General features: G+C 43.7%; 1 protein-coding gene across 1 annotated transcript in view; it reads right to left on the reverse strand.

Moving 5' to 3' along the window:
• Positions 1-4,966: 4,966 nt before the first annotated feature.
• VSTM4 (V-set and transmembrane domain containing 4) overlaps positions 4,967-16,565 on the reverse strand; it is a 53,849-nt gene continuing 42,250 nt past the window's right edge. Inside the window, exon 8 of the mRNA XM_048858778.2 lies at positions 4,967-5,177. Within this exon, the coding sequence (XP_048714735.1) occupies positions 5,052-5,177 (126 nt within the window). The 3' untranslated portion in view covers positions 4,967-5,051. The remainder of the gene's footprint in view (positions 5,178-16,565) is intronic.

Below are 16,565 nucleotides of genomic sequence, written 5' to 3' on the forward strand. Positions count from 1 at the left end.
TGGTAAGGTATGAATACTGTGGAATAAAAGGTATGAATAAAAACATTTTCATGTCCCTCACCCCCATTCTAGAAACAAGGGGAGGCTCTTTCTTTTTTTTCTTTTTTTTGTGTGCAGGGGAAAATGGGATTAATGCGTTCTTAAAGTTAAGCACATGCTTACGCACCTTGGTGAATCTTTCTCAATAATTATTGGAGCTAGTCGGAATTTTTTTTATGGAACATTTCTCTGTTGGAAAATGCTGATTTGCTGAAGGCAAAACATTTCATGGAAATGTGCCGAATTCGATGAAATTGTGTTTCAAGAGAGAAATTTTTTAAAAAGTGTTTTGGTAAGGTCAAATTTTGACCTCTTTGGAATGGAATGTTTCAATTTTCTGTTTACAAACAACTTTTCATTTCAATTATTTAACATTTTATGTTACATATGTTTTTTTTTTTTAAAAGTCAAAATCACAAAGACAACCTTTTGATTTAACCTAAATTAAATGATTCAAGGGACTCCAAATGAATTTTTGGATTTTTTTTTTTGCAGGAAATTCAGATTTTTTTTTTGTTTTATTCCATTTTGGAATGGAAAGTCGGAAATCATGGAATTTCGCACTCAATATCCATTTGACCTTTCTACAGCAAGCAAAAAATTCTACAGAGGCTGACTGAACTTCTCACCGAAAAGGAAAAGGTAATTTATTTAGCTCAATCAACTGTTAATGTGGGAAATTAGATATAGGCAAGACTACACATAACTTTAATACATGAACAAAGGTATTCATTAAAATATTGGGCAAAGATTAAACATGGAGTAGTGCATTTTTCTAAACAAGGGGCCCAATGTCCAGCTGTTTGTGACTAAAGTTGTTTAAAACCTAGATTTTGGGATATTTTCATAAATAAAAGCACATGACCAGTTCATTGATGTTTATGGGGTCAGATTATTCATGAAAATGAAATTCACCAGTGTGCACATGGACAAAGCATCTTTTCAGTTTTCTGTACAAGGTGAATTTCACCTGTTGGGGGCATTCAGTTGATAACCAGATGTTCCAAAAATGTCCATAATAATCCTTGAATGTTTCATGAATTTTAGCACAAATTATTATTGATTAAAAGATTCCACTGGAAGAGTGTTGTTAACCTTTGGTTAGTCTCACATTCATAATGTGTGTCACCCAATGAGAGAGCAGGAAAAATATCATCCCACTTAGATAGACAACACCATCCTCTGAATGGCAAAATGAACATTTTCTCAACAGCTCACAAGCCTGAATATTATTCATTCAAATAGTTACTAGCAACAAACTACTTACAGAAATCGGGGCCAGCTTGAGAATGATTGGTTGTTCTGAAAAGGGGCTGAATATGGTATTAATATTATACAACAAGTTTACCTAGTTGTTCTTAACATTTTCTCTTTCCAAAGCAACTTAGCTAAGATGGAAACACACAGATGACTGCATTATACGTACCATGTTTACAAGATAAATTATGTTGACTATGTAAAATATTATGTACCCATTTAAAAAAAGAGGTTTAAAAACCTGATTTATACAAAAACTAATCTCTTCCAAGGGAACCCTCATAAAAGGCAAAATTGTGCTCTCTACATGCAAAACTTCTGCCATCCTAGCTGTGCAATGGGTGAGGCAGGGGTTCTGCAGAAATAATACAATGTGATTAAAAATTGTATAGTAACATACTATATATTCAACAGCTCAGTATTAAAGTTGCATACATGACCTCAACTTTATACTTCCTGATTTATTTATTTTTGAGTTCTTGACTTTGCAACCTTAAGTAGAGTGCTCTTAATGTAGTTTCTTTGCATGATGACAGGTTTCAGAGGAACAGCCGTGTTAGTCTGTATTCGCAAAAAGAAAAGGAGTACTTGTGGCACCTTAGAGACTAAGGTGCCACAAGTACTCCTTTTCTTTGCATGGAATTTCTTAGGTTGTTTTGACACACTAAAATAAAATAAAGTAGTGCCTTACATGGTCAGTTTGGTTAGGCAGTGTAAGAATGCCCAAAGTGAAAAAAGGGCATGCCATAAATACAGGCGTGATCTGTCTGTGTGCACCTGAGAGCACAATTTTGCCCAAATCCACCACAGACAAAATATCAACTCACAATCTTAGGCAAAAATGAACGAGTGGGGAACGTGATTTTAGAATACAAGGGAGAGATCTTCAAAAGCACTAAGGGATTTTGGAGTGCAAATACCTTCTTCTTTCAGTGGGACTTGTGATCCTAAACAGGCAAAGGTCAGCCCCTCCCACACCGCACACGCACCTGTTGCTGCATCTGCAAGAACTTTGGAGAGGGTTTGCAGCTACAGGCAGCAGGGGGCGCCACACACTGCATGGGGGACTCTAACCTGCCCTTTGGGCTCTTAGGTGCCTTTCTAAAGCTGCATTGCGAGGGGATGGGGGGGGGGGTTCATCAGAATGGCAAGGACTGTTCAAATCCCCAGGCAATACCAGAATTGAAGCATTAACTACCGCATGCTACATCGATGTGAAACTGTCATTCTAAAATGGCTAGTGCCCATTCCCAGTCCTTGCACTTTGGCCTGTCGCTGGATTTCAGCAGCTACAATGTATGTGTTAACCGGCTGGAACCGATCCGGATCGGACAGGGATAGAACCCAACCCACACTCTGCATCTCATGCTGCCTTGGGTGACTCTAGCTAAGTGCTATACTTGAGGGGCATCCCCAGTGCAGGAGGAGTGGAAAATACTTCCCATAGGCTGCAAATGAGGATCTACAAGGGTCCAATCCAGCGGGGACATCTGCTACTGCTGGTCTATAATTCTGTGTGGCTTCCTTGGCTCTGCTGCTACAAGCCTCTCCCCTTGGGAAGGGCAGAAGGCTGTGACTTCACTCAGGCCACACGCCGCCCGTGGCCCTCAAGGCTGCAGAGGGAGAGGGCTGGTGTTCTGCTCGGTGCACTAGCCCCTGCTACCACTGGGAGACTCCTGGTTGTGCTCCAGCGCCATCAGGCAACCCTCTCCCTGCAGCAGGTGGGCTCCAGGCAGTAAGCAGAGCCCAAAGGGCAGGTTAGAGTCCCCCATGCAGTGTGTGGCGCCCCCTGCTGCCTGTAGCCGCAAACCCTCTCCAAAGTTCCTGCAGATGCAGCAACAGGTGCGTGTGCTGTGTGGGAGGGGCTGACCTTTGCCTGTTTATGTGTGTGAGTGTAGGTCAGGGGACGCTGAAGGGGGGGTAGCCAAGCAGGAAAGGCTCCCTGTGTGTGGATTGGGTTTCAGAGCCTGGGCCAGGGGTTAGGAATCTGGGGGGATGGGACCTGAGAGAGGTTTCACGACTGGGTTGGGTTGGGAAGGAAAGGGGGGTGAGGAGTGCTGCACTTTGGAGGGGGTAGTTTTTGAGCTAAAGGGGAGCTTCTCCTTTACGTTGTCACCCTTCTTCCCCACTCCTCCCATCCCTGCAGATACCTCTGACCTGGTTTTCTGCGTCCTCCCCTCATCAACATCTCTCCTCTCTTCCCCTGCACTTGGCACACTGGCTGCAGGGTAGCGTCTGACCATTTCAGAAGTGGGGTCCCAGCTGCGCACTGTTGGGCACCTGGCTGTGACATCATCAAAAAGGCCCAGCCAGCCCGTGAGGATGCAGCTTTTGCCAATCTGGTCAAGATTTTCAAAAAATAAGGGCCCAAAAGTGCGGCTCCAAAGTCCATATGTAGGAGCTTCAATAAGTGGCCTGATTTTCAAAAGTGCTGAGCCCCCAGCAGCTCCCGCTGACGTCAGAGAGAACTGCTGAGGGCTCTGCACACTCAAAACAAGGGGCTCGGGAGCCTAAAGGGGATGTAGGAGCCTAACATTGAAAATCTTGGCTTTGGTGTCCCCACCCAGAGACGAATTACACATGGGCCATGACCTGGAGAGGCAGAAGGGAGCCCAACTCCCACTGACCTGCAATGGGTGTTGTGCCTTAACACTCACATGTTCTTTTGAAAATCCCAGCCCATGTCTCCTCCCTGGTGGAGCGCTCTGCAGTGCGTTTGCCAGAGATCAGAGAAAGAGAGGCCCTGGGGCTCAGCACCCACCTTCTTTTAAACTAAAGGAGAAAGGGGATCCATGCTAATCAATTCAGAGAGCAGAAAGAAGTGAGATGTCTTAACATCCTGGGCCCAACTCACAACACATTAGGGGGCTCTAGGCTCAACTCTCTACCCGCCCTGGTCTGGGCAGATTTGTAGAGGGTGAAGCGAGTGGATGAGTTTGCCTAGACCTGGATGGGAAACAGCTTTCCTTTCCCTATGCTTTTCAAGATATCCCCCCGCCCCAAAAATCCCATCCAAAATCTGGATAAGTCAAAATCTTCACAAATTGGGAATGTGGAGGGCAGGTGGCCGGAAATTGGTTCGGGTCAATTAAAATGGTTTGTTTCAGTAATCTCAAAACCTTTTGTTTCAATGCTGACCATTTTTAATTCTTTTTTTTTAACTATCGTTAGCTTCGATTTAAAAACAAAAAGTAGTTTTAAACCAGAATTCTTTAGTTAGAAAATATCAAAATGAAAAGTTTTGACAATTTCAAAACTTGAAAAGAAAATTTTTTTTTTAGTTGAAAAATTCATTAAAACCAACTCTTTCCTGGGCAAAGTTCTGGTTTTGATAAATTGGCATTTTCTGATTTTTCACTGAAAAATTCCTCACCAGCTTGACTCTTGCCCTGGGCGTCAGGCTTACCGCGGTAGATCCAATCACCGGAGCTTCTGGGCTTGCTTGGCTATGGACATCTCTATCTCAACTGGTCTCTTTTGTGTTCAGATCTCAGATTTGCATGGAAGTGGAAATAACATTGCAAATGACCCAGGGTGCTGCTGAGTGCTACAGAAAGGGGTTCTGTGGCGATGGTTTGTCATTTTACACTTGCTACATTTCCTTTCAACTACAGTTTTTTAAAAAGTCTCATAAAAAATCGAAGTGCATGAATGGAAGTAAAAAAATAAGAACATTTGTATGATTTTTATAAATAAACAGCACAGCAAGAATTAAATACAACGCGGCCAAAGAACATTTAGCCAGACACCGGCTTTTACAGCTTGTTCTCCTCAAACAGGATCTGGGCGTAGACCGTCGTGGTGGGCACACCTTTGGCTGCCTGATGGGGCTTGATCAGCTCAAGTTCGGCGTACGTTAAGTTCTCCTCTGCAATTTTAGGCTACAAAACAGAACCACAAAATAGAACCATAGGGTTAGAAAGGATTGCAAGGATCATCATATCTAACCCCCTGCCAAGATGCAGGATTTGTTGTGTCTAAACCATCCAAGACCGACGGTTATCCAGCCTCCTTTTGACACAACCGCCCTAGGCATCTGTTCCACTGTCCTACTGGCCTTACGGTTAGGACGTTTTGCCTGAGATTTAATCTAAATTTAAAATAAATAGTTACAAGGTTCTTATGGCCCTCCCAGTGGAACGGCTGAGTACGAAGGACTGCTGTAGTGTCTTACCCAATGAGCCAGATTTTAAAGGTGTTCAGCTGCCTACCTCCTATGAATTTCACTGGGAACTAGATGGGTAAATACTTTAAAAAAATCTGGTTCAATAGGCCTTGTTTTCCTCTCAGCTCTATGCTGCAGCAAACCAGTTTACTCCTCACTAGAACTTGCTTGGGGTTGGCGGGAAGGAAGAGAGAAAAAAATCATGAACATCTGTCAAGGTTCCTTCCCCACTCTGAACTCTAGGCTACAGATGTGGGGACCTGCATGAAAACCTCCTAAGCTTACTTTCACCAGCTTAGGTTAAAACTTCCCCAAGGTACAAATTAATTTTATCCTTTGCCCTTGGATCCACTGCCACCACCAAACTTTAACTGGGTTTACTGGGAAACATAGTTTGGACACGTCTTTCCCCCCAAAATCCTCCCAACCCTTGCACCCCACTTCCTGGGGAAGGTTTGGTAAAAATTCTCACCAATTTGCATAGGTGACCACAGACCCAAACCCTTGGATCTTAGAACAATGAAAAAACATTCAGTTTTCTTACAAGAAGACTTTTAATAGAAGTAAAGGAATCACCTCTGTAAAATCAGGATGGTAGATACCTTACAGGGTAATTAGATTCAAAACATAGAGAATCCCTCTAGGCAAAACCTTAAGTTACAAAAAAGACACACAGACAGGAATAGTCATTCTATTCAGCACAGTTCTTTTCTCAGCCATTTAAAGAAATCATAATCTAACACATACCTAGCTAGATTACTTACTAAAGTTCTAAGACTCCATTCCTGTTCTATCCCCGGCAAAAGCAGCATACAGACAGACACAGACCGTTTGTTTCTCTCCCTCCTCCCAGCTTTTGAAAGTATCTTGTCTCCTCATTGGTCATTTTGGTCAGGTGCCAGCGAGGTTACCTTTAGCTTCTTAACCCTTTACAGGTGAGAGGATTTTTCCTCTGGCCAGGAGGGATTTTAAAGGGGTTTACCTTTCCCTTTATATTTATGACAATATTTTTGGGGGGAATTTGTACCTATTTTTTTTCCAAAATTTTGCAATTTGAATTTTTGTTTTTGTATTTCTCAATTCAAAAGTTCAGTATTTGAAAAGTGGCCACCAGCCGTGTGGTTGGTCAGAAAAATGTTCCATTTCCCCCTTTATTTTCAAATTTCGAAGTATTAGAAATTTCTACCAGCTGTGCTCCTCACATGCACCAGTGTCCATCACACAACAATCAGACTCAGAGGCAGCCACTTTTACTCACTGTTATTGGTATGTCATGTTTTTACATTACCTAAAACTCTCCTCAGTGCCTTACAGAATAAGCCAAAGGCCAGTTTCTCCTCTTACCCTGACTGTACACCACTGTGGTGCTTGACTTCAATGGGGTCTCTCCTGTTTTAGATGAGGTCAGACTTAGGCCAAGGTCCCTGCCCCAAAGAGGCTAAAGCATTGTTAAAATTGGTGAATGTTTGACCCAAAACAAGATACAGACAACTGAGTTAACATGTGTCGTTTTATTTAACTAATTATAAATATGCCACAGAACAGCCATCAGGTGATATATCACTGTTCAATTCATCTGGATTCAGACTGGTTTCAGGACATGGGACCTATATCCTGGGTCTTCCAGTCTCTCACACTCTGAAGTGACTAGTGTTGATATATGCAGTGTTGTAGCCGTGTCGGTCCCAGGATATTAGAGGGACAAGGTGGGTGAGGTGATACCTTTTTTGGACCAGCTTCTGTTGGTGTGAGAGACAAGCTTTTGTGCTTACACAGAGCTCTTTTTTGGACTCTGTGACTATTCCCTCTGAGTCAGTCCCTTAATCCTCTTCTGTTGCTATTATCTGGACTCTCTTCATTTTTGCCTTGAATATCATTCAGTATCTGTGTTTATTTTCAGATATACTCGCTTGCGTTTTTCCAGCACAAATCTCATTTCATTATATCCTCTCCATAGGTCTGTTCCTGCACCCCTGTCCTCGGGTTGAGTCTGCTGAGGAAGTGGTATCTCGTTGAAGTCAACTCACAGGAAGAGGGGCTAGGTGGGTGAGTAAGGGTGGTTTGCAGGATTAGGACCAATGGCCTCACTCCTGCAAACACTCATGTGTTTATCTTCGAGTACATGAGTAAATCCCATTCAACCTCAATTTCTGCATGGCACAATGCTGCAAAACTGGGGTATCAAATTTCTGTTCATTTTCATAGATCATAGACGTTTAAGGCCAGGAGGGCCTATTGTGATCATCTAGTCTGGCCTCCTGCATGATCACCCAGTGATTCTTGCGTCAAGTTCGGACCTCGTGACTGAGCTAGAACATCATTTTTACAAAATGTGCATCCCATCTTGATTTGAGGACTCCCATGTTGGAGAATACATCACATCCCTTGGTGGATCCAACAGTTAGTTACCCTAACTCTTAAAAAGGTGCTCCTTATTTCTAGCCTGAATTTGTCTAGCTTCAACTTCCAGCCATTGGATCTTCAGCCTTTCTCTGCTAGACTGAAGTGCCCTTTGGAGGTTTCATAATCGTCTGTGCCCCTCACCCCACCCCCAAGCTGGCTTTTATTTAATACAAAACCTAAAATAGGGAGCTCTGCTAATTTAATGTCCCATTAATCAGAACAGTAAGAATACGCAAATCATTTAGGCTACAATGTAAAACATACAGCACGAGATCCACCCTAAAAGCCTGAAGTGACTGGGAGTTTTGCCATTGCCTTCAATGAGAACTGGAGTGGGCCCTAAATGTAAAATTGCATGATGCAGGTGGAGACTCTTCCAAGACTGAATCTGGTGAGCTTTGGCAAACTGGTCATTGCCAGTTTAAAGCTCTGCATTGCTCAAGACTGTGCCAGTTCATCCTTTGCAATGGAAATGTTTACATAGCTTTGTAGAAATCAATAGCTAGGGGCAAACTCAACCCATGTTTGCGTTCCCCTCTGCTGTTTAATTACATTTCACGTTTGTTTCCATTTAGAAAATGCCGTGTGTCCTAAAATAGCCACCCGACGCCCAGCTCATGTAAATTTTAGAACTAAGATTCATGAAATCATATTGTCCAGGTGTTTTATTATATTATCTCAAAATTGCATTGTTTTCTAGTGTAGATTATCTCTTTATTCCTACTTTATTCTATTATGTTTGGATATGAAAAATAACACTAGATTCCCCAAAACAGGTCATCGGGCAACGTTGGCTGATGTGTTGCTTTCATACATTTTTATGATGTTCCTATAGTAAACATAATTTAATAAAGCCAAAACATACTAAATAAATAATTGCATCTAGAAAAGCAATAAAACCAAATAAAATTAGTACTTTCATAAGTGGAAAAGGTACTGCAATTACTGCTACAAGCAACAGCACACCATAAAATGTGTAGAATAATTTCCCATATGCATATTTCTAGTATGTAATAATTTGATTGAAAATATGAGGAAACACACAGGAGGTTCAAAATTGAGAAGTGTGTACGGCTTTCAGCAGAGGATGTGTAATAACAGTACATGGGAGCCAACACTATTTTAAAGGTCCTATAATATCTAGGGTTTTGTGTGTGTGTATGTGTGTGGGGGGGTTCCAGGCACTTTTCTGTATTTCACTCATTGGCCATGTGTTTAATACTATTTTGCTGAATTTGCTTATCTGAAAATACATTTTCAGACAGGCAGGCAAAGAAAACGAATTCTGCAACTCCACCTCTCGTTTACGTTTGATAGCATTTTGGCAAGGTAAGAGCTGGGAAAATGCCACCCCTCTGTTACCGGAACGGTACCACCCCCTTAATAACAAAAAAACTCACCAGCAGGGCTGGAAGATGAGAGAAATGAACGACTGGCCATTCACCCTCTATGTTTCAAAGAAGTGTGTGGGTTAGTTAGCAATGCAACCACAACTATGACTGACCACATTGCTACACACTTTGGAAAATTAGACGGTTGGTCTAAAATGGTGTCAAAAATGAATTCTTCGGAATCTAAATCACTTCCAAAGCAAGGTTTCTAGATTCAGAGCCTTCATCTTGGTAAATATCATTTTTTCAGGTTTCGTGATCAATACAGTGTAACATACATCACAGAATCATAAAACTAAAAAGAACCATCATGATTCTCCTTCCAAGTCTTCTTCAGGTTAGTTTTTAAGTTACTCCAGTAATGAGGCTTCTCCAGGGAGACTATTCCATAGAGCTCACCGCTAGCTATATCTTTCCTGATAGTCAGCCTGCATAACTCACTCTCTGAGATGTTAGAGTTGAGCTGGAAAAGACTTTTTTTAAAGTGGGTTTGTACCATTTATCGCTTTTTTATGGCTTACAAAAAAGGCCTGAAAGATGTGAGGTTTAAAAAAATAATTATTGTTTAATTTTGACCTTAGAATTATCAGGAATGTCAAGTCTGGCTTAGCTAGAGAACTTCTGGGAGGTCTCAGGGATGTTGATTGTGAGCTCTAGCTGAAGGAGTGAAGGGTTTAGAACCTTTAAGCAAGGATATCTTTATCCAAAGTGGTAATTTTGAGCAGTCTGACAAAATAGCCCATGTTCCCCCCCTTCTTAATAGCTGAACTTTCACTCTCTCGGCTCTTGTGATCTCACCATTTTGCTAGCTCTCTGCTTCCAACCCCTGCTGAATGTGAATTTCTAATTTAAAAAACAAGCAGATTTTTTTTAAACCAGCCATTTGGGCTTCCTCTATCCATCGTAAAGAGGCAAAAGAGGCCCAAACCTGATCGATTCCACTTGGGGGTCATTTTTAAATCTCAATGGACAGAAAAACTTTGGCAACTACTGCATCAGCTACAGATGTTAGCAATGAAGTTCAGTGTCTCCACATTCTTGCACCACTATCAGACTGCCATGGTGAATGACTCTAACAAGGGCGAGATGGAGAGAAAGTGTTATATTTACTTGCCCCGGTGAATTACCACCTGTTTATTTTCTGGCCTGCACAAATACATGAGTCCCAAACAGGTACCTCAGAGAGCTGCGTAAATATAAAATTTATACTAGCTCTTGTGTACTACAGAAACCCTTCAGAGTGAAACCCTCCTCTGCCTGGCTGCACTGAACTGGGGGTGTGTAAAGACTAGGAGAGCGGGAATGAAGCAGTACCAGTTGTACATTAACTCCCAAAGCTGTCTTGCCAACAGCTGACTCGGTAGCTCAGGGTGGGTGACTGCACTGTGCTGTCAGGTGTCGATTGCTACTTCAGAGAAAAGATGATTAGCTTAAAAATGCCACATGTAGACATGAGTTGTGACATTGCTTCTTTGATCCAAATGATCTCTGACATGAACCTTTCCAAGTCTCCCCCCACCCCAATCCAATCTGGTCTCTCAAGAGTTGAGTTTTTCAACCATGCCCAGATGCTATAAATTACTTTTTCCTTGGTATTTTCCCAAATGGACACTCTTTCACTCATTTTCTTTTGCACATGCCAGACACAAAGCTTGGGTCCTTTCCACTTGATATTTGAGTAACATCCTGTTTTGCACTCCTGCTCTGTGACCGCTCCACATGAAGAGGGCTGATGTTATCCAGATGGTGCAGCTCAGACGCATAAATATACAGTGTCACATCCAAATATTTACAGCAGCAAAAAGCATTGACAGGCCTCTCCAGGCCAGATGAAACTGTCCCAGCCCAAGGACAGATCATTGGTCCTCTCTGCAGAAAGGCAGCATAAATCACAGAGTGCAAGGGAATGAAACTGAAGAGACACCCTCAGTCCAGATAGTCTTTTGTGCAAGCCCCAGGCTGTTGGAGCCAGGACTATGTGGGACAGCTGCCATGTGGGCCAGCCCTGGGAATTGAACTAGGGACCTCCAAAGGGAAAAACATGAGTCTCTATAGCTTGCGCTAAAGAGCTAGTATGTGTAGTGGGGGGCTGTAACAGACTCTCATCTTCTCTCAGGAGGGTGCGGTGGGAGGACGTGTAGCATCCACTGGCCAGTGGCTTATACATGTGCCCTACAGAATGCCCCGTAGGAATTCCCATGGTTAATGTTGCCAGATGCAGCACAAACTCCTGCTCAGTAGCTTCAGCCTCCTCCTATGGGGCACAGGGGGATTGGAGGGAGCAGCACACAGCTCTTTGGGGCAGAGCCATTGGCATCATGATACACCGTGTGGCTGTTCTGCTACAGGGAATGAGCTCTTTGGAGCCACAAGCTTTCCTCGGGATTCTCTACAGATCCTTAGGATGGTGGGGCTGACGGACCGCGTGCCCCACCCCTGAAGAGGCTGCTTTAAAGCCTCCTTTTCTCCAGCTGCACCTTTTTTCCCTGGTTGGGGGGACGGAGTGGCGGATTCAGCTCACTGCATTCTTATGAGTCCTCAGGCCTTCAGCAGCCATAAGCCACATGGGACTTTGCAGGAAGGAGTCTTCCTGGCTGCTCCGATCTCCTGAGCCTCTGCAGGCCCTGGGACGGTGGAGCTCTTTCTGGGGATTTCCCCCTGTTTAGCAGATGGGGTGAGCACACGGGGGGCAGAGGAGGTTTTATTCATAGATCCCAAGGGCTGAAGGGACCATTGTGATCATCTACTCTGACCTCGTGTATAGCTCAGGCCATAGAACTACAAAATAAATTCCTAGACCGGAGCTTTTAGAAACACATCCAGTCTTGATTTTAAAATTGCCAGTGATGGAGAATCCACCACAACTCTTGGTAAGTTGTGCCCATGCTTAATTATCCTCACTGTCAAAAACGTACGCCTTATTCCCAGTCAGAATTTGCCTAGCTTCAACTTCCAGCCATTGGACCATGTTAGAACTTTCTCTGCTAGATAGAAGAGCCCATTATTAAATATTTGTTCCCCATGAAGGGACTTATAGACTGTGATCAAGTCACCTCTCAACCTTCTCTTTGTTAAGCTAAATAGACTCAAGGAGCTCAATCTATCACTATAAGGCAGGTATTCTAATCCTTTCGTCATTCTTGTGGCTCTTCTCTGAACCCTCTCTGATTTATCAACATCATTCTTGGATTGGGGGCATCAGAACTGGACACAGGATCCCAGCAGTGGTCACACTAGTGACAAATACAGAAGTAAAATAACCTCTTTACTCTGACTCGAGATTCCCCTGTTTATGCATCCCGGGATCACATTAGCCCTTTTGGCCACAGCATCACACAGGGAGCACATGTTCAGCTGATTATCCACCATGACCTCCAAATCTTTTGTTTTTTGTGAATGCTAGTGCAAATCCCATTGACTGTGAGAAGCCCCAGGGGATTCTTGCTACCCAGGTGGCACACAGGAACTTGGGCTCAATATTCAAACCTGAGTGACTAAAGCGAGGTGCTGAAATCCATATTTGGGCACTGTAGTGAGACAGAGTGGCCTCCCTCCGAGTAGGAAAGTGAGGGACTACTACACTCCCCATGGTGGGTGGAGCTACATCCGCCGCACCCCCTCCCCCCACCCCACTGGAAGTCCTGAGTCTGGACAGGAAGTATAAAAGGACTGCCCGGAGCTCATCTGGGGCTGGAGCACCGGAGGGAGCAGACGGCTCTTCCAGGGAGTTGGGCTCTCAACAGGATCTCAAAAGAGGCTTTGAGTGGAGCTGCGTCCTGCAGCCAGAGGAGACAAATAAATGCCCCGAGGAGCTGCCAGGACCACCATCAGACGAATGCCCTGAAGAGCTGTGGGGACTGCCGGCAGCCGAGTACCCCAAGGAGACAGAGGACCTTTGGACTGCAGAGCCCTACGCTCAGACTGCGGAAGGAAGTAGCCCAGGGGAACCAGACTCTGGTCCAGTTCTGCTTCCGGAGTGTGAGTCAGCGTGTTGCAGTGGGATTCCCTGCTGACCCAGTGGCGGAACACTCTGCCACAGTTAGGGCCCTGGGCTGAGACGCGGTGGAGTTGGGTGGGCCCGCATCCCCCTATTCCCTGCCATTTCACCTCTGGAGCGACAGCCTCCCCACCTGAGGCCCAAGAGGCCTGCGTTTGTCTGCCGTGCACCCGAGCCAGGACGCCAGATCCCAGACTGCTTTGTCTGCTGTGTCTGGTCTGCCCCTGCCTAAGGGCCTGGAGCTCACAGACTGTGCTCCGCCCTGCCCAGGGAGACAGTACTCCCTTATAGACTGTTAATTACTGTTGGCCCCAGCCAGAAGGTGCCGGGCTATAGACTGTGCTCTGCCCCACCACGGGCCCGGAGTTTCTCCTACAAACTGTGACTTGCAGTCTGCCTGTACTGAGGCAGAGTGACCTCCCTCCCCATTTTGTATGTTCCACACAAAGGAGCATGGGCAGGTGCAGAAGGTTTCCGAGACTCCTGCAGTCCTGTCCTTCCAGAGATCCCAAGAGCTAGGGAGGATGGACCCTTTCACCCTCAACACCGTTTGAGCAATGAAACAGTTTACAATTCAGAAGCAGAGATAATGCTACAGCCTTGGATCGAAAAGCCTGAGCTAAAAGATCCCATTTTGTTAACCAAGGCTTTAGCAGTCTCATCAACAACTATCTGTGATCCAACCACTGAAGGGGGTCAGTGTGCAACACTGAGAGCAAGTGGCCTACAAGAACACTTCACTTTCATTGAAATTTTCCAAACTGCTTGGTGCTGGTTTAACTGGCAAAACTCCTGTTGGCTTCAATAAGAGCAGAGTTTGGCCAACCCAAGGTGCTTTTGACAATCCCACACTTTATACCCAGCGGAAAATCCAGCCAGAAAGTCAGATTTTCCCTTGGAAGAGAGGAGTTTTAAAAATCGCTTATGCAGACACTTGTGACAAGTTAGCGCTTCTGCAAAGATGCAGCTGGATCTGCAAGTTGAATTAGTCCTTGGAAATGAAAGCAAAATGCAATTGCTGGCCAATGTGAGCTCTGAAATGTCAAGGGTTCAATTGAGTTTCCACATGAAGGGATCAATAAATATGACATTGGAATGTCAGATGCTGTCCTTAGAGTTAGAAATATGAATCGAGCTTTCCACGGTGGGGACGTCTGCTTGCCCAGGACAGAAGGGTCGTTTCTCTCACATAGCGTTCCCCCTCTCCAAGATAATGTATGTGCCCATTCTTTATTCACCAGGAAAGTAACTGCTAGAGGAAAATCCTACACTGTCATTGCACAGATGGACTTTGGCACTAAGCAGGAGGCTCGTCCATCCTTAGTTCAAACAGGTTTTAGCCCCTCTTAGTGTAATAGCTCATCCCTAGTATAATGCCACCAAAGTCATCAAAGTTACACTAGGGATGGATTTGGTCCACTGAGTCCCATTTTGATCACCTCCTCTTAAGAAGATATCATGGGGATTAAAAAGATCCCAAGAAGGGGAATAAAAATGGTTAGAGTTCTACTGGGACTTTCATTAGAGAGAGACACATCAAAAATGTCATTACACAAACCTCATCTGCTAAGGGGTTTTGTATATTTTCAGTGCTTAGCCCAGTTCCATCCAAAGGTCTGACAAGGTTTCACAAACTGTTTCTGTTCATATGTGAAGCTAGGAGGATTTTTGGTCTTGGCGTGAAAGCCGCTGTGACTCAACAGGTTTGAATGCATTGTGCTTTGAATTTGAACCTGAATGTGAATGCAAACTTCAGGGAGTGCAAAAGAAATGTCCTCATGAACCCCTCAAATTCCCAACTGCTAATTTCACCACAACTCCTACAACGTGTCTCTGAGAAGAGATTGCAAAAAAAAGATTTATCTAGTGTGGAAAGGAGATGAGTAATGGGACTGGATGAAAGGCTTCAAGATGACAGAGGGACTGTGAAAATGGATCAGTCCATTTTTCTATGTATATTTGCTCAATTTCATATCACTCCTACAGAGATCATTAATATCTTGAGAGTTCACAGCTGAGTCTGACACATCCTGGGAAAAATAACCTTTCCAAAAACACATGGCACAGTCTTTGACTCCTACTCAACAAGGGGGAGCTCATGTCTGATCATTCATGTGGTCAGACTCACCAGATCACTATGTCTATATATATATAATGTACAACATACTTTTCACTCAGGGAATGAACCAAACTCATCCCTGGTATAACCCCAACTGGAAAAATAATCATGCAAACGTACCAGTTTAGGCATATAATTGACTGCCTCACTGTTACCAGGTTAATAATTGTAATGGGGAAAACAACCTGAATGGCATTTTATTCAATCATTAAAAAAATCTCTCACCCAAGGCACATAGATGAGTACAATGTTGTAGGTAAAGGATGAATTTGTTCCCATGCCTGCAAGAGGCTACAGCTATAAAATGACTAGTTTAAAAATGTCACCCCAAAGTCACAATCAGATATTGGAAAGTGTTTCACCAAGCAAGGGTTTGTAAAGCAGCTAAAATCATGTCTTTGTATTTCACAAGCTTATATTTCTGAGACAGTAATTGGATTGTTTCTAGTTCACGGATACTTAAACCCCTTAATTATGCTATGGTGCTAGCTCCTAGGACATACTATTCATGTTCTCCCTGCAGTGAGTGTGGAGTTACTATGGTTGACTGTAGTGCCAGGAACATTTTCCTGGAAGCTAACCGTCAAAGGGATGTTTGTTTAGGAAAACATAAGCTGTAATGCTTTTAACCTGCTCTGTGTAGGCATGCGCTCTCAGTGTCTTCTTAAGAAGATGACAGTGATGTGAAATATTTAACTACATTCACTATACTTAAAAGTAAATGCTTATTATGGGGAGCCACACTGAAGGAAAAGTTTGATTTATAGGGAAATATATGCACTAAGAAATATGACCAAATCATATCTTCCTTGGACATCTTCACTGGTTTCCTGTCCTCCTAGACTTAAAAAAACACCCCCGAGGTTTTGGAGTTGTCCTTTTGGAAGAAATGTTTGCAGGGGCTAGTCATGTTGATGAATTAAGCATTAGACTCTAATTTCTTCAGGGCAGGGCCTGTCCTTAGTGTTGTGTACTGTACAGCTACTGAGTGGATTGTCAGCGCTTAACACAGAATAATAATTAAGGCTGAGCTTTTCAAAGCTGCAACAAAATTTGGGCACCCAGTTAAAATTAATAGGAATTGGGAATCCAAAACTCCCCGGTGGCTCTGAAAAAAATCCAGTTTAAAAGTAGGAGCTTTATAAGCATATATCAGAAAAGGGAGCCTGCATCAGCTTTTGGAAGTGTTCTGCC

This window comes from Caretta caretta, chromosome 7 (assembly GCF_965140235.1).
Source record: "Caretta caretta isolate rCarCar2 chromosome 7, rCarCar1.hap1, whole genome shotgun sequence".
NCBI lineage: Eukaryota > Metazoa > Chordata > Testudines > Cheloniidae > Caretta > Caretta caretta.